The 27067-nt window shown below is 47.4% G+C and overlaps 1 protein-coding gene across 7 annotated transcripts in view; it reads right to left on the bottom strand.

The window, feature by feature from the left end:
* THADA (THADA armadillo repeat containing) overlaps positions 1–27067 on the bottom strand; it is a 312556-nt gene that overhangs the window by 26144 nt on the left and 259345 nt on the right. For all 7 annotated transcript variants that reach the window (XR_010835564.1, XR_010835563.1, XR_010835565.1 and 4 more), the window contains 2 exons: positions 26796–26949; positions 22807–22938 (listed from right to left, as the gene is read on the bottom strand). Coding sequence is in view for 4 of the 7 variants with exons in the window: in XM_059079306.2 (XP_058935289.1) it covers positions 22807–22938; positions 26796–26949 (286 nt within the window). In the remaining 3 variants the exon portion in view is untranslated. The remainder of the gene's footprint in view (positions 1–22806; positions 22939–26795; positions 26950–27067) is intronic.

Raw genomic sequence — 27067 nt, 5'->3', positions numbered from 1 at the left:
ATTCTTCCCTGCAGATAAATTCTGGTTGAAGGCAGTACATTTTATTTCATATACACATATAAATATCCTACCCTTTGTTCAAGGTGCCTATTTGCTCTGCACAGAGACTATTATGAACACAGAAAACAGTTCATTGTTAAACACTGCATGCTAAGTGGTTTTGCTTTCTGGCAAATCTCCAAACCATAATTATTAAGGGACTCTGAGCTGCTGAGGAATTCTTGGGTTACAGAGGCTTTGATCTGCCCCTGTCTTCTCTCCCCAACATAAATTTCCACGGTATGGCTGACTTTCATTGTCTGTCCCCAGCAGTGGGGCAGCTTCGAAGGTGAGGACTGAACAGTATTGCAAGGTGAGCAGGTAACTGCTGAGACTGTGCTCTGGCAGAAGCCCTGAGCCCACTGGAGCCCCACACGGCTGTAACCAAGGGAACGGACAAGCTCTGTCCAAGTATTGGACTCGGAATGCGGTGACCTCGAATCTTCCATTTCCCACATGCTCTGGGAAGCCCAGGTTGTGGGCCTCCCTCAGGATCGGGCTTCCATCTGGGGGAAGCTTTGTTATTTTATTCCCATCAAAATTGAGAGATCTGGTCCAAAAGTCTTTGGGTACCTCCAGCTATTTGGCGAGTGTTGACCTCAAACTCAGGCAGCTGTCTTCTAGACAAAGTGAAGATACCTCAACTCGGTCACAAACCATTAGGTCAAACTTTTGACAGAGCTAAACTCCTTTCTACTGAAACACAGGATGGAATGTCAAGGGCAACATACCTATGCCTTCAGCCTCCTTTAAATTCTCCCCTGCCTGAAAAGAGAGATGGGAAAGAACACCCAGATGTTCATGAAGCTACCACAGAAGGAATTAAAAGATGCCTCTAAAATAAAGTGGTAAGATTCTCTAATTGGGAGAATGAAAAGGATTCTGTAACAAACAGAAAGCTTCTAGTTTTCTACCATTAAAGAAATATCATTTAGCATTTAGATTGAGGACAGAACCTTGTTCATTTTTTGACATTTGTTTTTCTTCCTACTTTAATACAGCTGTGAGATATGTGATCACTCCCATTTTATAGATGACAAAACCGAGGCCAAGAGAGTAGAGCCAACTAGTTCAGGATAGAGGAGACTCTCTGATTCCCAGGTCACTATTCTCTCTCAAGTTGGCACTGCCCTTCAAAGGTCTCCTTCCCAGATGGGAAAGCACCTCCTCAGTTACGGGCCCTCTGTTGGTGGGTGGAGAATGGGGATGGAGAAACACAGGCAAGGAGAGAATGAGGGAGAAGACAGAAATCAGGGTCCCTCAGGGCAGCAACTAGAAACCAGAGGTTCTAATGCAGAGGAAGCTCAGAGAACTGCCCAGACCTCGCCCGTGTATGTGTGTGTGTGGGGGGGGAGAGGAGCCAGAATAAAGTTTCCTTCAAGTGTCAGCTCCCATTAGGAGAGGCAGAGAATAGAAGCAGAACACCAGAGGGGCCTAGTAATGAGCCCCAACCATGCTCTTCACTGTCTGTTAGAAGCTGCTGCTCTCTGGGAAGGAGTCAGGTGATCAATCGCAAAGAGGAGAGAGGAGCACCCCTCCCGGGGCAGCTGGGCCCAGTTCCAAAAGGCTTGGCTGTGGGGCAGTACACGAGGCTTCTGAGCCTCCTGCCCTGAATGGGTCGACTTAGCAGAACCCCCTTTTGTCTCCTGACTTCAATCTATTCCACTCCCCTCCTTCCCTTTGGCATCTGTCTTAGGAAGATGCAGATGAGCTCATTCCGGAAACGGGAGACCTTTCTTCCCACTCATGGTGAAGGTCAATGATTCACGTCGCTAAAAATAAACCCAAGGCCACCTATCAATAAAAGGAAAAGAAACACACACAAAAAATTCAATTCCCCTGCTATTTAAATTACAGCAAGGAACACAAAACCTTATTTATACATATAAATTATTTATACATATAAATTTATACATATAACCAACACTCAAATATGTAAACTTTAATTACATGTTCTGGACCAGTGAGAGTAAAATGAGGAGAAGAGGAGGAAAGGTGAGGGTAGGGGAAAGCCGCAAACTAAAGGAGAGAAAGCCCAGGGGTAGGAGGTGAGGCCCCAGCTCAGAAGTAGGGAAGCAAGCAAGAAGTGGGAGGAGGCACAGAAAAGTGGAGGGGGAGGTGATTTGCAGTGCTCTGGGCAATGCCTATTAGTGGGCAACTCTTACCTACAACTCCTACTGATCTTTATCCTTAAACTTTCAGGTGCCCCCCCTTGGAATGGGGGAGCCACAAGAGTCCGCTGGAGAAAAACCGTTGAATTAAATGGAGGACCCCAAGCTGAATCAGAATTTTAGATAAATGATGAATACCATTTCAGCATACGTTATGTCCCAAATACTGCATGGGGCATACTTACACCAAAAAGTTTTTTGTGATTTATCTGAAATTTAAATTCAACTGGGTGTCCTGGGACTTTCCTGGTGGTCCAGTGGTTAAAAATCTGCCTCCCAATGCAGGGGACCTGGGTTCGATCCCTGGTCCGGGAAGTAAGATCCCACATGCCACCCGTCAACAAAGCCGCGTGCCGCAGCTGAGTCCATGCACTCTGGACCTCGCACACCACTAGAGAGAAGCCCATGAGCCTCAACGAAGAGCCCATGCACCTCAACGAAAGATCCCGTATGCTGCAATGAAGATCCTGCATGCTGCAACTAAGACCCCGACACAGCCAAATAAATAATAAATAAATAAAAGAAAAAGAAAAACAAATTTAACTGTGTGTCCCGTATTTTTATTTGCTAAATTTGGCAACCCTGTACTGGAGGCCAAACCATTCTTTGGATCAGAACTCAAAGACCAGGCCAATATTTATACTGAGGGTTGGGGGGAAAATCAAGTGCAAGGCCACTTTTGGAAATGAATGAAGCAGCACAGAGATTTGCTAGGCAGGATGGCAGTCAGCAATTGAGGGATATCAATCCTCAAGTTTTCTCGTCCTGAGCTGCCTATTTCCTGCTATTCTCCGCTAGTACAACTGTCAGCAGCCCCTCTCCCAGCCAAGGGTCACAGACACTAAAAGGTGTAACCGTACACAGAGTTACACTGGGATTGTGGATAACTTGGCCTGTGTGGGGTTTCCTGAAGATTCTGAAAGATTCTGGAGGTTCTGAGGTGGAGAGTGACCTTGTAGAACACTAAGGAACAAGTAAAGCCAAAACAAAACACAGTCGATAATCTATGGTGCTAAAAAAAATATTATCCTCAGTTTTAGTCACTGTCACTTTCCTGGTGATGTGACTGAGCCCAGGCCACTGTGCTAAGGGGAGGGGGCATTGAAGCTGCCCTCAACCAGAAGCTCCAGGTTCACCGAGCACTTGTTGAAGAGGACACAGGAGCCATCACTACTGCCCTTGCTAAGGGGCCAAGAGACCATCTTGGGGCTGAAACAGAAAGAGCTGCCTCTCCCAAGTTCTGATCCACGGGGCTCCGGGGGAAACTGGCAATGCTACAAACTGCCCAACATTTGACTACAATTGAGGCAGCACGTGTTCTGTTCACCGTTGTTCCTATTTACTCTGATTGCACACCCACACAGTTCATGCACTTGAGCTCCTTGCCAGGTCCCTGTAGGTACCAGAGACTGTAATTCATAATATATGGCCTTCTAGACTTTAAAAAATTATGTATTTACATAAAACTATTATTATTTATAAATGGGATCATTCTACAAATTCTGTTCTATTTGCTTTTTTCAGGTAACGATATATCATGAATACCTTTGCACATCAGTTCACAGAGATTTACTACACTATTTTAAACTGCCCTGTGGTATGGGGATATATCCAACTTTATTTAATGTCCTTTGATGGGACATTTAGGTTGCTCCTTCTTTTCCTGCTGTAAACAACATTGAAAGGAATAACCTTGTACCTGTACTTTGCACTTGTGCACATATTTCTATAGGATAAATTCCTAGAAGTAGAATTACTGGATCAATTGGTATATACATAGATTAAAATTTCTATAGATAACATTAAACTCCCTCGAAAAATGTACCAATTTACAGTCTCATCAGCTATGATCGCGCCGGTTCCTCCACAGCCTCAAACATCCTGAGTAAGGGTCATCGTTTTAAAAATTTATTTTATTTATTATTTTTGGCTGCATTGGGTCTTCATTGCTGTGCACGGGCTTTCTCTAGTTGTGGCGAGCTGGGGCTGCTCTTTGTTGTGGTGCATAGGCTTCTCGTTGCGGTGGCTTCTCTTGTTGCAGAGCACAGGCTGTAGGCGCGTGGGCTTTGGTAGTTGTGGCATGTGGGCTTTGGTAGTTGTGGTGTATGAGCTCAGTAGTTGTGGCTCGCAGGCTCTAGAGTGCAGGCTCAGTAGTTGTGGCACACGGGCTTAGTTGCTCCGCGGCATGTGGGATCTTCCCAGACCAGGGCTTGAACCCGTGTCCCCTGCATTGGCAGGCAGATTCTTAACCACTGCACCACCAGGGAAGCCCAAACATCATCTTTTTATCCTTTGCCAGCAAGATATGGGGAAAATGTCCAGGCATTGTTGTTCTAGTTGGCATTTCTTTATTATTAGTCAGGATGAGCATTTTTTTCCAAATGTGTACTGTTCATGGCTATTTTTTTCTTCCACAAAGTGCTTGGTTTAAATCTTTTGCCTCTTTTTCTATTATCTTCATTTACTGATTTTTAAAGAAGTCATTGTATGCTATGGATAAAAGTTTAATTGTCTAAAATAATGCCAAGTATCTCCCCTGAGGAGAGGCTCATCTTCTTAAATCTTGATGGTGTTTTCATCTGTTTGGGCCCCAAAGGAGTTTTTAACTTTTATTCTGTCATTGGCATAACTTATTTACAAGATGGTGTGTAAATATCCAAGTGGCATTTTATTGTTAATGTTTTTATTTTAAATTTCTAGTTTGCTTGCAGTTTGGTCAGAATGTGGCCTAGAAAGTTTCCTAATTTATGGAATTGAAATTTTCTTGATGACTCAAAATATCAATTTTTATAAATGTTATGTAGATATTTGAAATGGATGCTTAATTTTCTGTCTGCAGAATACCAGGTTAAAATATATCCAAGTTTTTAAATATGGCATTCAAATCCTTTATAACCTTATTTATGTTTAATCTGCTTGACCTTATAAATTCTGAGGAAGGAAGGTTAAAGTATCCAACTTTGGTTGTAATTTTAACAATTTTTCCCCCTAATATTTATGATAGTGTGTCTTTTTGGGGGGGAATGTATACTGTGATGCTATTTTGCGTGACATATAAAGGTTTATGCCTGCTACATCTTCTTTGTAGACTACACCTTTTATTATCCAATGTGTCCCTTTCTGCCCATCTTCCTACTTTTGGTAGAAATTTTAGTTTGCCTAATATTACTATTGCCACCCCTGCTTTCTTTTTGTTGACGTTTGCCTGAATACTTTGTTCATCCCTTTATTTTCAACCATTCCATTCATTTTTTATGTATCTCCTGTATCAAAGTGACACAGTTAGAGGTACTCCCTTCTTCCTTGGTAAAAGAACTCTAGGTAATACGCCCAGGCCAAAAGAACACATTTCTCTGCCCACCTTGCAGCTAAATATGGCCACGTTATCAATTTGTGGCCAACAAGAAGGGAAAGAGCATGAGCTCTTACTGCTCTTCTTTCTTTCCTTTCTTCTCATCTGCAATGAGGATGGGACAGCTGAGGCTTCCAGCAGCCATCTGGGACCAAGAGGTGACCTTGAGGATGGAAGCCACATGCCAGGAGAGGGAAGCAGAAAGACAGAGGCAGCCTGGGGCCTGGGTCCCTCATGACTGAGAGCTGCCAATCAGCCTCGACAACTCCTCAGGGATCACTTTAACCCGAGAGAGGAACTTCCACTGTGTTCAAACCATGGTTGGTTTGGTCTTTCTGTTACATTTAGACATTGGATTTCTAAAAATTACATCAGATGTTGCCTTTCTGGTAGGGGAAAACTCAATCCAAGAGTAACTGTCTTAATTGACATACAGTAGAAAATGTCAAGGTGCATCCTACGTAAAAACACAAATATTTAAAAAAAATAAGAGTAATTGTCTTGGTACTTCCTTGGTGGTCCAGTGGTAAAGAATCTGCCTTCCAATGAAGGGGACGTGGGTTCGATCCCTGGTCAGGGAACTAAGATCCCACATGCCATGGGGCAACTAAGCCCTTGCGCCACAACTACAGAGCCCACGTGCCCTGGAGCCTGAGCGCCACAATTAGAGAAAATCCACACGCCACGACTAGAGAGAAGGCCGCGTGCCACAATGAAGAGCCCATGCCACAATGAAAGATCCCACATGCCTCAACAAAGATCCCACAACTAAGACTCAATGCAGCCAAAATAAAAAAAGAAAGAGTAATTGTCTTTTTTCCCTTAATGATTTCAGTCAATTCCTTTTTTTCAGTTACATTAGCAGTTATGTTAAAAATGCTTAACAAACACATCTGGACATTTCTTTTCAAGAGTAATCCTTTCGGGTCTTGCATATCTGAGTATGGTCTCTTGAGCTGCATCAACAGCCCCTGGGAGTCTGTGAGAAATGGGGAATCTCATGCCCTCCCTAGACCTACTGAATCAGAAGCTGATTTTCACAAGATCCTCAGGTCATCTGCGTACACAGTGAAGTGTGAAAACCACTGCTTTAGAGGGCACTGGTGGCCCCTCCCCTCTTCTGGGTAATGTTCATGACCATCTCAATTTCCTACTTAGAACCTGGAAAGGCTCCCATAGAGAGCCAAGCCGTCAGCAGGGCATTCTAGGCCTTTGAAGATCCAGCCCTCACCTCTCCAGTTTCGGTTCTTGTTCTTCTCCCATCCTACTCACACTCTCATGCTGGACTGCTTATAGTTCCCTAATATGTCACGGCGCTTCCTGGGAGCATGCTGAGCCCTCACCTAGAGCCCGCCCATCAGCCCCCGCCTCTTCCTTGCTAACAGAAGTCCCATTCTGTTGTGGGAGGTGATGCATCAGCTCCAGGTGATGCGTCTAGCCCCATCTCATTTTCCTTTTCATGACTGACTCTTCCTCTCTCCGCCTCTTCCTTGCTAACAGAAGTCCCATTCTGTTGTGGGAGGTGATGCATCAGCTCCAGGTGATGCGTCTAGCCCCATCTCATTTTCCTTTTCATGACTGACTCTTCCTCTCTCAGCCTACCTTGGTAGCTGAGATGGCCATGTACCCAGAACTAGTCAAGGAGACATGCAGAGATAGCTGCTGGGGTCGGGGGGCGGGGCTGGGGACATTTTTTCTTCCTGAATAAAAAAAGCACCTCGGTGATAAGAAAACTGTATGTTCTTGATCCTTCCTTCCTACCTAGAACGCTGAGGTGCTCTCTGGAGGTGCAAACACCATCTTGTAACCATGGGAACAAGCATGAGGTCAAGTCAATGTGCTGAAGAATACAAAGCAGAAAGACCGAAAGAGCCAGGTCCTTGAGTGGAGTTGGCTTCTCTGCCCCCATGCCCCCTTCCTCCTTTCTCTTCCCATCTGCTCCAGCTCTCCCTTCACCTCTCCTTTAGCTGGTATAACATGGAAGCGAAGTATATTTAGCCCATTAGCTGTATTATACTAGATTCCCTATTTGTAATTTACAGTCACGGCTAAGTTGAGCCTTTCATTATAAATATCACCTGTCTCCCCAAATCCACCACTCTAAAGTGAGGCCAGTGGTTTTTAATTCTCCGAGAACCTGAAGTTATCTTCCCCCATGGGTTAGAGCCAGTCAACTCCCATCCAGGCAAACCCACGCTTGCTCTCCCGTCCCCGGCCCTCCTTCATACCCAGGTGCCTGGCCCTGGTTCTAGCAGGCTATGTCATGGGGCACCTTGCCTATTGGGACTGATTTTTAAAAAATTTCTGTGGTCTCTGGGGAGTAGATGTAAACTGGAGTGAAAAGAAATTGAAGTTTGAAATTCGGTGAACTTTCCCCTGCCCCTGACATGTGAATAATGGCTTGCTGATAGAAGCGGCTTTTTCAAAGATGAAAAGCAATCTAAGATTTATGGACAGCTCTGTTCAAAAAGACCCAGCGCTGTTTGGAGTCAAGGTAGAAGCAATATCGGGAGATTCCTACATGTTTTCTGGTTGGAGGAAGGGCAGGGCAGGGAGGAACTTGGGGAAAAAAGAGATGGCAAGAGGATGAAAGGAGGGGTTGGAACTGGGTGGAGTAGAACATGGGAAGGCCAGCACGTGGGAAGATGTCTTGCGCCCAGCCTCTGAGTTCTATAGTGACATGAACGTGACAACCATTTCCGGCAAATGGCGGTGAATGAAACAGGCTGCTTTTTGGTATTGTTTTTACCTACGTGCCCTGCGGCTCACACCTCCTGTGTGGCTGGTGAGGAAGATGGGGACCAGGAGAACTGTCCACATGGAGACGAATGAACCTTTTGTCTGAAACTGGGACTTCTGCCCCTCATTGTGTGTTTGGGGAGCCCCCAGAAAAATATTCCTGCCAATTTCTCAGAGTCACATCTAGAATACTTGGCCAGAATTCTGCTCCTGGTTGGACTAGTCTGTTACCAGCCACCACTGTCTCCCCCACCAACCCCCGCCCCTCCCTGAAAGGCCAGGGGTCGGGGCCGGGGCACTGCTAGGAGCAGCTCTGTCACTGTGCATCTGGACAGCCTCCTGGGTCTCGTGGCTGCAGAGCCAACATTTCTGATGTATATTTTATAACCACAGTTTCAAAGTATAAAAAGAGAATGTGAAAAATAAAAACAGGCTCACAATCAGAGCCTGTTGGTTAGAGAGGTTAGAGAAATAATAAAGTTAGAGGAACCAAACTGACTTGAAGAGCACGTGCAATGCCTTGGCAAGGAGAGTTCCAGGGCCAGACTTAGGCATGGCCTTTCCTAAGTACTTAAGGAAGTTCAGCTCCCACTTAAAGTCTGTTATCACTCCTGTCCCCACCCTGGGGAGTTACTTATGAAGGAAGGTTTCCCAGCCAGCCTGCCAAGCCAGGCATCTTGAACGGGGCCTGGCCGAGGCAGGAGGAGCTGCATGAAAAGCCCGCAAAGGCTGTGGGTCAAGGTGCCGCTCAATTCTGCTTCTTCAAACGCACCCGAGCTGTAACTCAAAACCTGAAAACAACCTGAATCCTTTTCCAAACACAAACCAAATCTTTTATGTCAGGTTCCATATATTTTCCTAACTCCATTCCCCAGCCCAGCCCCACTCCACAGCAGAAACCAATTTGCTTAACAGAGCAGGTCCTGGGAGTTTTCCTCCTCGAAGCTCTCATTTGGAACGGATTAAGGAGGAGGAGAGGGTAAGAATCTGACTTTTTTTCTTTTGCTTTTGAAAAAAAATTAACACACTGGTGGCTCTGAAGCACAACCACTATGTTCTATGACTGGCTTTTAAAAGATGAAGAACATTTCATTTTCTAGTATAACCAGACAAGATTGCTTGGGGAGCCCCTGCCAATCCATCCCAATCTAAAGGCCCAGCTTTGGATCTTTGGGGACCCTTGGACTTGCCGTGAGGCTGGGCAGGGGACTCTGACCTAGGGAGAGCTGCCCACCTCAAACCTTGTGTCTACATTTACCTCAAATAAAACATGCTTCAGGACAATATGTCAGCCCGACATGAGCTACTTGAGAATTTTACATGCCCAGCTTTGCTCTGATGGAGGCTCCTGCCCTTAACAAGTTTACAGTGTGGGTGGGATCATAACCAAGAAACAATATATGGGCTTCCCTGGTGGCACAGTGGTTAAGAATCTGCCTGCCAATGCGGGAGGCACGGGTTTGAGCCCTTGGTCTGGGAGGATCCCACATGTCGTGGAGCAACTAAGCCCGCGAGCCACAATTACTGAGCCCGTGTGCCACAACGACTGAAGTCTGCGCACCTAGAGCCCGTTCTCCCAACAAGAGAAGCCACCGCAGTGAGAAGCCCAGGCACCGCAACGAAGAGTAGCCCCCGCTCGCCACAACCAGAGAAAAGCCCATGTGCAGCAATGAAGACTCAATGCAGCCAAAAATAAATAAAATAAAATAAATTTATATAAAAAAAGAAAGAAACAATATATGACCTTAACAGTGTGGGTCTAACAAAAGGAAAGAGAACACAAAGGCCTGGAAGGCTTTGTGGGAAAGAAAGGCCTGGGGCTGGGCCTTGTAGAATCAGTACCGTTTATGTCGGCAGATAAGGACATACCAGGCACAAGACCAATATGGTCAAAAGCACAGAGGGAACAGGCAAGGTGTATGTAAGGAGATGACCTTGGGATCCTCTACATTTCCCCATTCTTGGGTCTCTTCTAAGTGTGGTCTCCCCATTAAAGAGATATCTTTCTGGTAAATTCTGGCTATGGGTAATACCATTGCAAGGCTTACAATCTTGTTTCCTACTAAAGTATGTTTGCAGTTTGGGTGATATGTGTTCCTAAGAAATGTAATAGACATAAGCAACTAAACTTATCAAGTCAGTGAGAAATTTTAGATTAAAATTCTTTGTGTTGATTATTGATGACCTCCTTTTCTTACAAAATTGGCCATATAGCTGCTAAAAAAAATAATTTGGATGCAAATAAAGGGAAACCTGTTGATTTTGGGTAAAATAACACCTGAGAGGGTAAACTCCCAACAGCTTAAGGCCAGAGCCTCTATCTTAATTATGTCTGAGTCCCTAGCTATTAGCAAGCAACCAGAACTTTCCAGGAACTCAGTAATTAGTACCTGTATGAAAAAAAGAAGATGGGAAATGGCAAGACATGAATCTCCCCAAATCAATTTTTCCCTCCTTACATAGAAACAGACCTTCTAGCTGCACACACATCATATTTCCGAGCCTCCTATGCTGAGCTGTGTGGCACACGACTAAGTCCTGGCTGATGAGGCACCACTGGAAGCGGCATATGTAACTCCTCTCCATCCCTCCCGCTCACAGGCTTGTGGATATGGCAATGGGAGCTGGAACTGCCACCTTGGACCACCAGAGGGATGGCGCCTACTGAAAACAGCAGCACACCAAGAAAGGAGCTGTGGGTCCCTGGTGATTGCAGAGCAGCACAGCTGTCCACTGAGCCTTTGTGTGAGGACAGAGAGACAAGCCACTAACTCATTTAGGCCACTTTTCACTTGCGTCTGTACCAGGTGGCAAATCTATATCCAGGCTAAAACACCAGCTGTCTCATGTCTGAAACCCCAAGAAAATACTTCAGAAAGTCCATTTCAAGATAGGCCTCAAAGTAAGATCTTTAATTTTAACTCCTGTAACTTGAGTACTTCAGCTGGAGGTGGGGGGAGGGTGAAGAGGGAAACAGCATGTGAGAGAGAGAAAGAGAGAGAGAGGCAGAGAGAGGGGAAGAGACAGAGGAGGTGAGCCGCTGGCAAGGCCAACCTTTGTCTCTGTTCTCACCTGATGCTCTCTGCCTTTGCTCCTATGGACGAGCCTCACAAGAAACCACTTTGGAAAAGCTGAACTACTGAACTACAGTGAGGAGTTCCTCATTTAGATGTTGCGGGGAACATTTCTTACCTTTCTTAATCCTGGTACATCAGTAAACTGGCCAGAGCATATTCTCCTAAAATCCCACTCTCCTCAGAACACCCCTCTATACACTCACATCCAAACTGCTTCTGTGTATTCTCCACCCTGAAAGGCATATGGATTTATAACACACAAACCTACACATTATCTAAGTGTACACACACACACACACACACACACACACACACCCCACATGCACACAGATTAAAAATACTCCCTGCGATGCCGTCACCATCAGAGCACCTCCTCTTCTGTTCTGTTTATATCAGCTCCTGCTGTGTGGATTCTTTTTTCTGTGTGCGTGTGGATTCTTATAGTCAAAAAAAAGAGCGGTAGGCACGAGGAAGCCCAGGCTATCACTCTGAGAGACTTGAGAACAGGGCTGGAGGGTTTCGTGGGCAAGATGAGGGCCTTACAGGTCTCTGACAGGATGCGGAAGAATGAGGGGCTAGTGTGGTGGCCAGATGTGATTTCTCGGGCAGTAGCTATGTTGTAGGAGTCCGGGTTTGACGATGCTTTGGTTGCTGGGGCTGGAGGAAGGTGATCAGTCCTCTGGCAGGTCTGCAGGTGAGTGGACTCAGCGGGGAAGGGCACGGGTCAGTGCCAGTGACAGGTGTGGATGGAGGGAGTGGGGGTCAGGCCCGAGGCTGGGGGCCCGGGGGTGCTGCTGACCAGCTGCTGGCCTCAGTCATCCTAACCAGCCCAGGGGTAAATGGGGATGGGGGCCCATCTCTGCTCATCCCTGACAGAGAAGCGACCCCAACTCTTGAAACTGGCTTAGGTTCAAAAGGGAAGACTGCTCACACTAGCGCACCGAGGAGTCCTACATCCTGACACAGCCTCTCGGGGGAAAGTGGCAGCTCCTGAGGTCAGAGAGGAAAGCACGGAAGAGGGGAGTTGAGGCCACGAGCAGGGGAGTGAGGATCACCGGGCACTGGGCTCATCCTGACCAAGCGCGAAGATGAAACCCTGCAGCCACGCCAGTGCCAGGTGGCCTGAGCCCCAGGCTGCGGGCTCACTGTCACCAGCGGGGCCAGCACCTTGCGCCCAGGGCACGAGCAGCAGCAGGGGAGGCAACAGGACGCAGAGGTGAGCCTCATTTCCTTGAGAGGAGCCTGCTGTTGTCTCTCTGAGGCTTAGTCACTGGGAGGCCAGGTAAACAATCCCATCACCCTAGCAACCAGGCCCAGGTGGGGTACTCTATGGAGGCGGCAACTGCTCCCAGATTTAACAGGAGCGTTAGTTTGCATCCGCTTCTGCACATCAGGTGGGCTGGCTGCCAGTGATGCACTCGCTGAGATGCAGGTGAACGCCAGGGGCCCAGGCTTCCTGGGACAGCGACTGATGGGAAGGGCGTGGGGTACATGGTAACTGGGGCTCCCTCCGCTGGGTTAGTCCACTGAAGCTAGGGTGGGGGGCTCCTGCCTTGATCAAGCATCCTAGTTTTGAAGGAATAAATTGAGAAAATAGAGAACTAATTCCTACTTACCTACTTTCCTTCAACAGCCATTTTCCCATGCTCTCTGCCCAGGCAATGCCAGGGGTCTGCTTGGGAGTTAGAATCACAATTCCTAACTTCTTGTGTTTCCTCCCGTGGAACCCTACTAACAATATAGATGGACATTCAGATGACCCTGGGAGAAGGCCCGGAAGGGAGCAAGGCGGTGGAATTTCAGGGCTGACTGCAGGGTGTGGTTTTATTGCTGGGAGATGCCTGGTTTCATAGAACACTCTGTTCTTCCCACCCCTGCGATGATGGAGTTCCTCCAAGCCCTCTGTTCCAGGGAATCTGCCTTACCTCACGGCACCGATTTCACCCCCGATGGGTTCTTTCCAACCCAGGAGTCTGGATTATTCTCAGTGGGCACCCGACATTTCTGTCACTTCCTTTCTATAAATCGAGGCTTGGGGAGCAGTAGAGAGAAGAGCTGTTCTGTGTCTCAGGAGGCCTGTGTTTTAGGCCTCATTTCCCCACTAATTATGTGACACTGGGGATATCATTTACCTTTCCTGGGCTTCAGTTTCCCCATCTATAAAGCAGAGGCTCTAAAACCCCCAGGTCGTGTGATTCTCTTTCTCTAGGAAGGACTGGAAAATGGGGACACGCTCAGCCTTCACACAGGACCTCCTGTCACTTCTGGCTGCAACTGCCCCAGCCGTGGCAACTTCTATTCCCTTCTTCAGGACAAGTTCTGTGTATCTGAACTCTTGGGTCTCCAATCCATTTTCTTGGGTTATGATTTCAGTGTCTTCTTTTTAAACACAGCAGAGTTTAGAAGACCCTCAATGTCCCCTTTCTATTAACCCCTAGGTTCCAAACGTAGAGGCTGGGTTTGGACTCCTTTTCCTGTCTTAGAGGAGGCACTGAAAGTGCAAAGCCTTTGTCACCACAGGAACCTGAGCTCCAATGCCAGCTTGACATTCATCTCCCACAAGACCTGGGGTCTGCTAGTTCAACTCTCTGAATTTCAGGGGTCTTCCCTGGCGGTCCAGTGGTGAAGACTCTGCATTCCCAATGCAGGGGGCACGGGTTCGATCCCTGGTCGGGGAACTAAGATCCCACATACCGCACGGCACAGCCTAAAACCAAACCAAACCAAACCAAACCAAACAAACCAAACCAAACCACCAAACGAAAACAACAATTCTCTGAATTCCAGGTTATCCATATTTAAAATGGAGAAGATAGTAAAATATCTCATAGAGTGGCTGTGAGGATCAAAAGAGGTAAAATGAAGCAGGAGCCTCCAGAGAGAAATGTTCTCCTTCCCCCTACCCCGCCCCGGCCTACACAGAGTGGGGAAGAGACAGGGAGGCAAGGACCCCAGGAGGAAGGGGCCCCCATTCTCAGAGTTGCAGCCACCAACCTTTGCCTTCCAGATGGACTCATTCGGCACTGGTCCCAGCCCCCTGACCAGGACATGATGAACAACTGAAAGGTTTTCCCTGGCTGGGCACTTCCCAGGGCCAGCCCCATGCTAGACCCAGGGGCTCCCGTGGATGAAACCCTTGCTCAAGACAGCAGGGACAGAAAGGAACGGAAGGGAGAGGGGGAGTTAGTCTAGGACCCACCACTGCGGCCTTGCCTGAGTAGATGCTCAATCAGCTCCAGGTTGAATTAGGGTCTCTGGGAGGAGGTGGGCCTAAGGGAGCTGATTTAACCTGCCCTAACAAGGATCCACCACCTCTGGGCAACTTCACAGCAGAGAATCCACACAGCTCCACCTCTTCTGCCTTCGGTTGTTTCAAAAAACACTAATCTCTATTGGGTTTAACTACTGTGATTGATACATTCCCCTATTCCTTCATTCTGTTGATCATCCAATAGTGATTTCTGTTGAGCATTATGTACCAGGTTCTGGGAATATAGTAACAAGCAAAGCAGACAAAAGTCCTACATTCCTGGAATTTTTATTCTGGTGGAGGGAGACAAATAACGAATTAAATAAACAGTGAAATAATAAGATAGTCAACGGACTATCCAGAGAATGAAACCAGCAGGGTGAAGTAATAGTAAATGAGCAGCTACTGTAAACTGGGTGGTCAAGTCGTTTCTACGGACATGACACTGAAGCTGAGATTTGAAATGACAAGGAGGCAGCTGTGTGGGACCAGGGGAGACTATTCCAAGCAGCAGGCCCAGCTAGGTGCAAAGACCCTGAGGCTTGGTGAGCTGGAGAACCCCAAAAAGGCTGGGGTGCTGGAGCCGAGAGAGAGAGGGAGAGGGCGTAGCAGGGGATGAGGCTGGAGAGAGAGAGAGGCAGGGGTAAGGTCAGGAGGGCTTTATCTGTTACTTCAGGAGTTGAGTTTTACTCTGAGAAAGAAGGGAAGCCAAGGGAGAGGTCTGAGGAGGAGAGCAACATCATCAGATCTATTCCCCAAGAGAGGCCCTTCAACAGCTACAGGGACTGGGCTGCAGGCAGCCTAGAGCAGAGGCAGGAAGAGCAGGCTGGAGGTTTCCGCAGAAGTCCAGATGAGAGATGCCGGTGGCTTGAACTAGCACCTTGAACGAGCCTTGTGGACAGACACTTTGTAAATACTTGTTGAATGAATGAATGAATGAATGAATATGCGTGATGTCACCACTTTTTGCCTCATACTTAAGTAGTAAAAGAAAAACCTGTGGTTTATCTAGGTAAGAGTAAGAGGAGGAGAAAACAATTTAGAATTTAAAAATAGGCACAAAGAAATGAGAGAGGCAAGTACGTTTAGCTTGTCCCCGGGGGGCATTTAGGTCAGGCCTGGAGGCAGTTATGAGGGGAATTCTAGTGTGGTGGTCACTCTTCTCCAGAAAAAGGTACTTGGTACATGCCCACGAGATTATACTCACGGAGCTTAAAGGCCGTCTAAAACGGGGGCTGGGGCCGGGCTCTGGTACCTCTGAATAGACAAGACACCATGGAGACTGTGTATCTGAGTAGATTAGGAAAGAAGCTATTGGAAGGCGGGGGGAGGAGGGAGGCCAGACCCGGAGGACCTGTGCCCCTGTGAACTCCTAGGAACTGGGAAAAGCGCAAGGCCTTCCGCTGGGCACGTGGCTGGTATGGCAGGAGGACTTGGTGGGCAGCTCTGGAGGTTCCGGGGCTGCAACCTTCTGCAACTCAGCATGAAGCCCACAGGCCTGGGGCTTTGCTGACGCTGTGTAATGTCACAGTGACCCGACCCCCCCCCTCCCTGCTTGGTCAAGGGCTGGAGCGTGGGAGCTGTGTTCACACTCTCATACTGTCCCTCGGGCTCCGTGTGGCGATGACGGCGTGTGTGTCTGTGTGAGAGGTGGGGTATGTGTGGCAGAGGGAGGAGTACGTCTGGGGGAAACTGACCAGGCGTCTGCTCTCTTCCTCTTCATCTTGCCCCGCTATATGACTGTTCCCACTTAGCCCCACAATGCCACCTGCCTCCTGCCCTGTTCTCTAACCTCTAGTCTCAGTTTTGCTACATTTTGCTCCTGCTTCCCCTCTTCCGCTGCCCTACTAAGCTCCGTCACTATTCCAGAGCCTCTGTGGGTCCTGGTGCAGAGCATGGAGGCTCCTGTGGTGTCTCCCGTTTACCCCAGGGCCGCGGCCCCCACAGCCCCGGGCTGGCTCTCTGGCCCTGCAGTCTGAGACTCAGACCCGAGTGGTATGAGTGAGGAAGGACCAAATAGTACAGCAGGGCTACCAACTCTTATCCCACAAGCCCCATACAGTGAGTCGCTCAGAAGGACGGCCTTCCCAGTTTGTCCGAATCAGTGAACACCACAGCCCCTTGGGCCAGTTCTAGCAGGGAGGGTCAGTCTGCCTGTTTTGGAGTTTTGTTGTTTCAAGGGGCACTCTAATCTCCTTGGGGAACTCGGGACTGACAGACTATTACTGTTAGGCGGCCTACTGTCGTGGAAGATCAGCCCATCGATGCCCATTGAGCACCTACTGTGTACCTAACAGAAGACAATCTCTAAGCTCACAGGATAGTTGGGAAGATAAAACTAAATAAAGTATATGAAGGAGGAAATAATAAGAGAGTAGAAAATCAAGGGCTATTTATAACCAATGCTGCAGGGGTTCAGAAAAACGAGAGATCCTGGAGGGTAGGGCCATCGTAGAGAAGGTGGGATTTAATGTGTCACCACGAAACATTTATATCTGGCAGAATGAGCAGAAGTTTTATGATTTTTTTGGGGGGGGCGGGGTGGGAGGGAGGGATCGGAACTGCCTGGAGCCAGTACTCCAAGGAAAAGAACCACCCATAGCTCACACGTGCGAGGACATGTGCGCTCGCGTCTCTCTCCCCTGCTGTATCTGTCTCTCTTTCTTTCTTAAAAGTCTTTTACATTCTCTTCATTAGAAAGTTTCTACCTTTTATGTCAATTATAGCTAAATAAAAGAAGTTTCTACCAAGAAGTCATCCTTCTTGAACCTAAACACTGACAGTGATTTGAGGTCTGGGCCCCCCTTAAAATTCCTTGTTAACTGGCTTCTCTTTCTTATCCTGCAACAACTAAAGCGACTGTTGGGTATCAGAAACTTTCTTTGAATCTCATAAACGGAAACAGGGAAAGGCAGGAGGCCTCCTGAATTGGGCGGCCAATGCTGGATGAAGCTGGTAGAGGAGGGAGGGAGGGAGGGAGATCCCGAGCTGGAGAGGGTGTGGTGCCGGAGGAAGGGGCTTCAGAAGGCTAACAGCCCCCTACCTGCCGGCAGCCCCTCCCACCCATCTCCTGCACAGAGAGCCCCCAGCTCCGCAAGGTGAACACGCAGGATTCCGCCCGAGGGCCTCCAGATTGAGCCATCTCTGCGGGACCCCTCAGGTCAGAGCCTTCCATCCTCTTACTCTGGAGTCCTCAAGTCTGACACTAGCCTATCGACTTAGACCCAACAGAGACCTTGTAACAGAGACAAAGGGTTCTACATAAAAGAGAGGCTATGCAGATGCCAACTGTTACATATAGGATGGATAAACAACAAGGTCCTACTGTACAGCACATGGAACGATATTCAGTATCCTGTGATAAACCATAATGGAAAAGAATATATGTATGTATAACTCGATAATCATTTTGCTGTGCAGCGGAAATTAATACATTATAAATCAATTATACTTCAATACAATTTTAAAAAAAGGCTACAGAATAACCCCAGATTGCTGAATTCTGGCCATCTTCTAGACCTTTGAGTGAGTTGCTTTTTTTAAAGGTGCTTATTCATCCTCTCCTCTTCCTAAACAGGTTGTTAAAATTCATACCTTCACAGGGGCCTCTCCTGTTGCTTCCACCCAGAACTCTGTCTGCCTCACTTGAGAATCACACAAAGCTAGTGATTTAAATTTAAATAGTGTCCAGGTTGGTTTCTTCCCTCACACGGAAGCCCTTGTTCAAATGAGCTCTGATGTGAAAACCTGATATATGAGTCTATAAGACAGATGTGAGCGAGCTGTTCAGGCAGAAGTGGGAGAGCCCGGGCAAGTGGGAGCGGCCAAGCTACAGCCTTGAGTGTCTCCTGCTCTTGAAACGAGAGCTCTTTCCAGAGCATTTCAAGGCTTGAAGTCAAGTCAGAGCAGGGGCAGGAGAGAGGTGGAGCCCCACCTGGAGTCCTGCCCGTATACCGTCTCTTCCTGGCTGTGAACTTCAATCCCCTCCTCTTGAGCCCTAGATGTGCCACTTCTTCTGTCCCTCTTAGCGTGTTGTGACGGGCATAGAGGGGAGGGGAGGGGCAGGGAGGGTCCCGCTGCTGGGGCTTCCTCCCATCTAAAGCTGAAGGGGCCTCAGGGGTGCTCAGAGGGTTGTTAATAGCCTATGAGTTCCACCTTCCGGGTGACCATGTTGGGTGGCGCACATGCAGGAGGACAGACGAAGAACTCGGCAGGCAGGAAGGTGAACAACAAATCCATCCTCACAAGGGCTATCTAAACACTGAGTTATTTCCTCTGGACCTTCCAGAATCATTAACTAATTCACACCACAAATCTCCACCTAAAGCCAGCCGTGTGCACAGCGACTGGTTGCATGCTTGCCTCTTCCATGGTTTCTAGCCAGAGCTACCAGCACCAGCAGCTGCCCTGCGACGGCTTGCCGGGGGCTCCCAGGGGCACTGCGCCGTGTGCTGGAGAGGGCAGGACAGAGCCGGACAGCGCGCTCTGTTCCTCCAGCAGATAAAGGTCCCCCTTTGCTCTCTCAGTTTCCATTGCCCATCTCTCCAAGGCCTAAGGAATACTCTGTCCCAGATCACAGTGACTTGTGGCCTCTAAGTGCCTTTCCCAATTCCAGGAAGTTTCACTTCCTGGAACACGACAGCCCAACTGCTTCGTCAGTGCCAGAGGCATGTCGAGGTGTTTCCCCTAGATACCTCACAGGTCTGAAACCTTGAGGTCATCTCTGCTTTCCCTTCTCTCCCACCGCCCACAAGCACAGCCCCCAAATCCTCTTGAGTCTACCCCATGCTCTCTCCACCCCATCACCACCGATGGTGGCTCATGAGGACTCTTGCTACCAGCTCCCAGTTGATCTCCTGACTCACCCCCGCTGACTCACCCCCAGCCTTGATCCATCTCATGCACGGCTGCCAGAAAGGGCCCCTCAAACCCACGTTCCCGGAAACATTACTCCTCTGTTTGAAACCCTCTCCAGCCTCCCTTCACCTATAAGAGGAGGTCCTTGGCTTGGCATTCAAAGCCATCCCAAGTGTGGCCACTCCCGCCTTTCTAGCTTTGCCTCCTGCTCCACCCGCCTGGCCTCAGCCTATGTTCTGGCCACACAAGTCCACTTGCTGCTCCCCAATCAGCTCCCAAGTTGCCCCCAACTCCAGGTTTGGCTCCGGCTTTTCCTTCCGTGTTGAAATGCTCTCATTTGTGTGCCATTTATCCCTTCCTTTAGGCCAGCTCCACTCTCAGGAAGCTCCCTAGACCCTGCAATCAAAATGCACCTCCATCTTCTCCACATCCCCAGCAGGCTGTCAGGATGAGCACAAAGCTCTTTGTTCCCCATCCAGCCCTCATTTGCAGGATGAGATCTCAGAGGCAAGGAGTCCTCATGATTTACTTCTTTCTTAGGAGAAGAATTAATTTAACACTATTTAGTCTTCTCAAAGAAGACATTAAATATTAACATAATTTAATATTATTTTACTGTGGCACTTTTTAAACCACTGATTTGAGGACAAAATTAATGAAATGACACATATTTTCAAGGTATTCAAGACTCAGTAGTAATAATGGACTTTGGAACACCAAAGAGCAAACCATTAGCAGGGTATGCTACAAAACCCCTGTGTGCTGAAGGAATGTGAAAACTTACCATCAGCTGCTTGGTATCCTTGAGAGATGTCAAAACAAGACAATATTGTTCTAATGAATCAGCTGGCTAAACTTCTGACTAAAGTGAAAAATCAGGGGGTGATACTGAATCCTCAGTTACTTTTCAGTCTAAAGCAGAAAGATGTGCATTTTTTGCTAAAGAAAATCACGCTGCATTACAGAAATTCTGTTTAAGCACTGCTATCAGGCAGAAAAGAGAACACACAGGGACATGCTGAATGAGTATCCCCACACAGCGACGTCATGCTGCTGAGATCTCTGAATGGGAGGTATCTGGCTTGGGTTTGATTTTTCAGATGCAAAAATTAACTCAAAATGAGTTTAAAAAAAAAAAGGTGGGGGGCAGGCAGGATGTTTTCATATAATGTAGGAGAAAGGAGTCACACTTGGCGGGGGGGTGGAATAGTTGATAAACCAGCCAGATGGTATACCAATATACACTGTGTTAGTCTTTTCTAGTTGTGGACTTGGGTTTTTTAAAAAACATTTTATTTTGAAATAATTTTAAACATATGGAAAAGATGCAAGTACAGCAACTACCTATCTGTGTTTACTATTTATATGCACACATAGTTTTATTTTTTTCTGAACCATTTGAGAGTAAGTCGCAGGCGTTGTGCCCTTTTCCACCTTAATATTTCAGTTGTGTATTTCCTAAGAATAAAAATATTCTCTTACAAAACCATAGTATGGTTATCAAATTCATGAAAATTAATATTGATTTTAATCTATAGACAATATTTCAATATTGTCAGCTATTCTAATAATTTCCTGTATGGCTTTTCACCCCTCCAGTACAGGATCTGGTCCAGGGTAACATACTACGTTTAGCTGTTACAGAATTCTTGTCTTTTCACACCTCAGATTCTCTTTTATGGACCAAGATAGGGAATACAAAGATAGACAAGTAGGCTTTTACATTACTTACTCCCTCAGAGGCTTTCACACATGGAATTTCACACGCAAAAGGCACTCAAAATATGATTACTGATTTCTATTTCTTGAGAAAAAAATTCAAACCAGAAGGAGGGAGAACATGGTAATATAGTTTTACTATAAATGAACTGGGAAAAATTCTGAAAGAAATAAAAGTAGTAGGGCTACTCTAAAGTAGAGTAGTTTAAAAACTCTAAAGATTAGGAGGGAAGAAGTCCACTTATGAATTCCACCATGAAATGATCTTTCCCATCTTTGGTGAGAGGGTCCTATGGAAGTCTAGTGAGTGTTACGTTCCACCAGATGATTACTGAGCACTTGCTCGGTGCTCTGTCCTTCTAAGGAAAATGCACAATTGGAAAAAGGAATGAATCATTAATGGCAGAATTTTAGGTATGAGGACAGGGATGGGGAGAAGGCTGCTAGTACAGCACTCGCAGCACCGATCTGAATGTTTTCCCACTGAGAGGCCAAGCTGATCCTGGCTAAATGTGCCCTGGAGTAGTATCACTGGGAGATTATTAAGATACCAGCTCCTTCCATACACGTAGAGAAAAGTGCCCAGACCATTACAACGGAGGACTCAGGTATGGGGATGTTCGCACATTCTAGGAGAAGCTTCCAGGGACCACAACCCTACCCATGGGAGTGACGGGCCTGAATCAGTTACCAACACTGTATGGCTATTTCCCCTCCCATTCTGCTGTCCATTAAGGTAAACTTCTTTGCTCAGCCTGTGACTACCTGTCTCAAAATGGTGTTCTTACTTCTCTTTGGGATGGCTGACCCAGAGATCTTTCCTGACACCTAGCCCCAAGTGCATGGAATCCAAGTCCACCAGAGTGGTCACCCTCCCAGACAGCCATTTGCCCAGAGCTGTGACCTTGCTTCTACTCAACCCAGCAGCCCGTTTTCCACCTGCAGCCTGGAGTTCCCTTTTGCTTCCACAGCATTGGCCATTGCATACAGATAACTAGGGCCCAGGGCTCTAACAGCTCATATTATGAACTGAGTGGCTATGAGCTCAGAACTACCCATCTAGGCTGCTCCTCTTTCCACACTCCTCCTGGACCCTGGGTTAATGTCACCACCCAGTGAGGAGCCAAGGCGCAAAGAGGGGCAACTTGACTTACACTCATCTGTTTCTTTTATGTGTAGAAATGCACAGAGGAGCAAAATGATGGATCTAGATCTCTGGATTATGTAACCACACAGAAAATCCAGACTTGGCCTTATTTAAAAAGGATGTCAATGTAACTAACAAAAGGCACTGTTTACTACATTTCTACCTCTGAAAGCAATTTTTCTCTATGATGTCCTAGAGCAGGGGTCAGTGAACTGTGGTTAACAGATCAAATCTGGGAAGCCACCTGATTTTGTAAATAAAGCTTTATTGGAACACAGTCACGTACACTTGTTTTCCTATTGTTTATGGCTACTTTCCCACTAAAATGGCAGAGTTGAGACAGAGACTGAATGGCCAACAAAGCCTAAAATATACTCTCTCTGGCCCTTTACAGCAAGTGCGCCAACCCCTGTCCAAGAGCAATAAGGCATTGAAGAAAGATAAGAATGAGGTACCTGTTGACTGGCAAGTGTTCTCCTGTGACATGGCAGTCATCACGGTTTCTGTGGCTGCATCTCGGATTACTTGCTCCTCACTCTGCAGGAGGGTGAGGACACGTTTCCAGAGAGCAAGCGTATCTTGCAGTCCTAAGAAGGCCAAAAAGAATTCTAATTACCTAGGATGCAACTTACAAGCAGGTACAAATACTGCTTCAAATCCAGTATTGAATGAGCAACAGTTACTCCTTTTTTGTGGGTACTGCAAGGAAAGGAAACTTGAGAGTCAGATAAATGCCAGAAGAGAGAGGACCCTAAGGGGACAGGTCTGAAAATGTCCTTTTGAATAGGAAGCACTTCTGGAGGCAACCAGCCCCAGGCAAGGCCCCCTAGAAGGTACAGCCTTGGCTGACTAAGGCCCAGCTGTCAATGGGCCTTAGTCAATGACTCATGCTTCTCAGAATGAAACTTTATGCATCAAGAGTGCTTTGGGGAAACTAGCCCAATGTTAATTTGAGTGACTGTTTCAGCTTATAAATTCTGAAAGCAAAGTTTCAATCAAGATTATGCTTTGGGGGGCAAGAATTGAAAAGAAGCAAAGAACCATGATAAAGGCACCAGCCTGTGCCACGTCTACGTGGGGCCCACGACCTGACCGCTATTGCCCCTGGGCAGGGACCCTATCAAGTCCCTGTGAATCGTGCTGCTGGGGACCAGAGACCAGGAACAGACGGTGTCTGACCCTGAGCAACCGAAAGGGACATCAAGTGGAGAACACAAGGTAAGGAGAAGGCAGGGCTGGAAACACGTGGCTGTGACTCACCACAGGGAAAGGTCTCAGGAGACTGGTGTAACGGGAGGTGGACTGTGTGAGGGAGGGGAGAGGGGGCAGGGCCTCAAAGGAGGGACGCATATTGTCCAGGTGGGGTGGGTGGCCACGGAAGACCACCACTCATCATCCCTTGACGTTCAGTGGGGAACCAACCTTGCCCTGAGAGCTCTCCTTAGCTCACCCTCTCCCTCATCTGTCCACAGAGAGCCCAATATCAGAGCCACCAATGCTCCAGTCATACTGAGAGCAGCAATGGCTCCCTCTGGGGTTTGTGCTCTCCTGTCTGTTATAAATCTGGCTTTAAATTTTACTCAGTCTTTCAGAATCTATCCATTCTAATTGTTCTCTAGGGTTTCAAATTTCCCTTTCTTAACATTTTCTTATACCGCTAAGGTCCTCAATCTTCCCTCTTTAGTCCATTTCAATTTTTCTTTCTCCTTAAATGACTTCGGTCTGCCCTTGACTTGTCCCCATTCACTTTATGTCCTTTGCCTCTCAGTTCTGTGACTGTTTTTCATGTTCTTGCAGGCCGCCAGCCACTGCCGACCTCCTTCCTCATTGCGCGTGATGCCCTAAGCAGCTCCAGCAATTCATGGCTTTTGCCCGGGACTCAGTTTCACTCAGAAATTCTGCATTATTCCACACACATTTTCCTGCTATGAACCAGGGTCAGAGCAGCCAAAGTCACCCAGAAAATGTGCTGCAAAATGATATTACCCTCCCTGAGAAGAGTCACCAAAGTTTATAAACCTTTGCTCACGTTCCTCTGGGTCCAACGGTTAAAGCAAAATTGTAGCAGGTCCCCTTTCAGTCCCCCTTTGGGTGTAGAAAAGATGCCTAAAAGTCACTTAGAACAGGGGTCCCCAACCCCCGGGTCTGGGGCCTGTTAGGAATAGGGCTGCACAGCAGGAGGGGAGCAAGCAAAGCTTCACCAGCTGCTCCCCATCCCCGCCCCACTGCTCGCATGACCGCCTGAACCCTCTCCCCACCCCGCCCCCATCCGTGGAAAAACTGTCTTCCATGGAACCAGTCCCTGGTGCCAAAAAGGTTGGGGACCGCTGACTTAGAAGAAAGATGTATGAAGATACCAAAGACAACTGTTTCTCAGAGAGATCCAGAGACATGAGACACTTGATTGGTCTGAACTCCGATAACACTTAAAATTTGAATCTCACCATCTGAAAAAGCAGTTCTTTTCTTTATTCTGTAAATCTTTTCTCCACAACTACACTGAAAGCTCCCTGGATGCAGGGACCATGATTTATTCTCCAGGGCTGGGCATGGAAAAGGAGAACAAAAACAGAAATCCTGTAATGGATGGAAGAGAATCTCAGAATGGTTAATATGGGGGTAAGATGGCAAGAGAGGGCAGGGTCAGGACTCAGACATGGCTTTGGATCCTGAGTTTTCCTTTTAGTAAACCCTATTCTTAAAACAAAACACTACAGTTTAAAAAATTTTTTTAAGTTAAAACAAAAACCCCTATGGTTTTTCAATTCCTTTGGGTTTCCTAAAGCTTGGTTTTCTCAACCACCATTGATATGATGCTCTTTCCTAATTATTACTCTTGAAGAACAGGGGGTGGCAGTGAGGAAAGAGACATGAACGTAGAGAATATGGCTGGAGCTGTACATCTATTTGATTTCAAAATATCTCTACCTTTACTTCCCAAAGATGCCTTAAACTATTTTTATTTTATTTTTTGGCCACGCTGCTCGGCATGCACAATCTTCCCCAACTAGGTATTGAATCTGCGCCCCGTGCAGTGCAAGCGCAGAGTCTTAACAACTGGACCACCAGGGAAGTCCAAAGATGCCTTAAACTTAAAACTACTTTCAGTGAAAGGAACCAGCAGTCTTCCTAGTCACTTAAGCCAGAAGCCTGTAAGTCATCCTTGAATGTTCCCTTTATATTAACCTCAACACCAAGTCCTGCTGATTCTACTTCCTAAATGCCTTCGAGCCTGGCCTTTCTTCTTCCTCAAGGCCACACTTCACTCTGTCCCATTTATTTCTCACCAAGGTCACTGCAACAGGCTTCCTGGAAGAGGTGATGGTTAGGCTGAGTCTTGAAAGACAAACAGAAGTCAGTCAAGCAGCAGTTTGTTTAGAGAACTGTTCCCCGCTGATGACGCATAGGAAGTGGTGGCCAGTGAGGAGGGAGAAGCAGGCAGGGTGCAGAAGAGGGAGGGCCTTCTGAGCCAAGCTAAAGAGCATTTAGGTTTTATCCTGAAGGCAATGGGCACCCACTCAAAGACTTTAAGCAGTGGAGTAAAATGCTCAGATCTGTATTTCAGAAAGACCACAGAGGCTTTTGGAACCATAAGGAGAATGGCTTGGGGGACAAGACAGAAAGAAAAGAGGCCAATTAAGAGGCTGTTGGGGCTTCCCTGGTGGCGCAGTGGTTGAGAGTCCGTCTGCCAATGCAGGGGACGAGGGTTCGTGCTCCGGTCCGGGAAGATCCCACATGCCACGGAGCGGCTGGGCCCGTGAGCCGTGGCCGCTGAGCTTGCACGTCTGGAGCCTGTGCTCCGCAACGGGAGAGGCCACAACAGTGAGAGGCCCGCGTACAGCAAAAAAAAAAAAAAAAAAAAAAAAAGGAGGCTGTTGGTGGGGCTTCCCTGGTGGTGCAGTGGTTAAGAATCCGCCTGCCAATGCAGGGGACATGGGTTCGAGCCCTGGTCCGGGGAGATCTCACATGCCGCGGAGCAACTAAGCCCATGTGCCACAACTACTGAGCCTGTGCTCTAGAGCCCGTGAGCCACAACTACTGAGCCCACGTGCCACAACAACGGAAGCCCGCGCGCCTAGAGCCCATGCTCTGCAACAAGAGAAACCACCCAATGAGAAGCCTGCACACCACAATGAAGAGTAGCTCCCGCTCACCGCAACTAGAGAAAAGCCTGCGTGCAGCAACAAAGACCCAAGGCAGCCAAAAATAAAAATAAATAAATAAATTTATATTAAAAAAAAAATAGGCTGTTGGTGAAAAGTGATTAGAGTAGGAGAGTGAGAGTGTGGGAAGATCTCTGAAAGTTGTAAAGGTATGGTGTACACTGTCATCTTTCATCTTCCCTTCTTTTTTTAACCTAGAGCATCTATTCACGCTTTCAGTGGATTTGGTACGATGGATACCTCCCCCCCACCACCACCCAACAGTGGCTCAGCACACTTACCAAGAATGGGATGGGGGTTGGTGAGGAAAAATGGTGCAGTGCTGGTGAGAACTTCAGCAGCGGCCAGCCTGGACTCGGTGGGAAGATGATCTCCACAAGAAGAGAGGACCAACTGAACCCACTGCTTCAGGTTGGGGGCCAGCAAGTCCCTGGTCTAAAAGTACAAAGTATACATACAGCAGTTCAGAAGATGCAACATGGGCAGACATGGAATTAGGGATGAGCTACATATGCGTTTCCCAGGCTCCCTTGCATTGGGGAGTAACGTGATT

Source organism: Kogia breviceps, chromosome 11, assembly GCF_026419965.1.
Source record: "Kogia breviceps isolate mKogBre1 chromosome 11, mKogBre1 haplotype 1, whole genome shotgun sequence".
In the NCBI taxonomy this organism is placed as follows: Eukaryota; Metazoa; Chordata; class Mammalia; order Artiodactyla; family Physeteridae; genus Kogia; species Kogia breviceps.
Note: the sequence above shows the minus strand (reverse complement) of the source record. Positions and strands in the feature narration are given on the sequence as shown.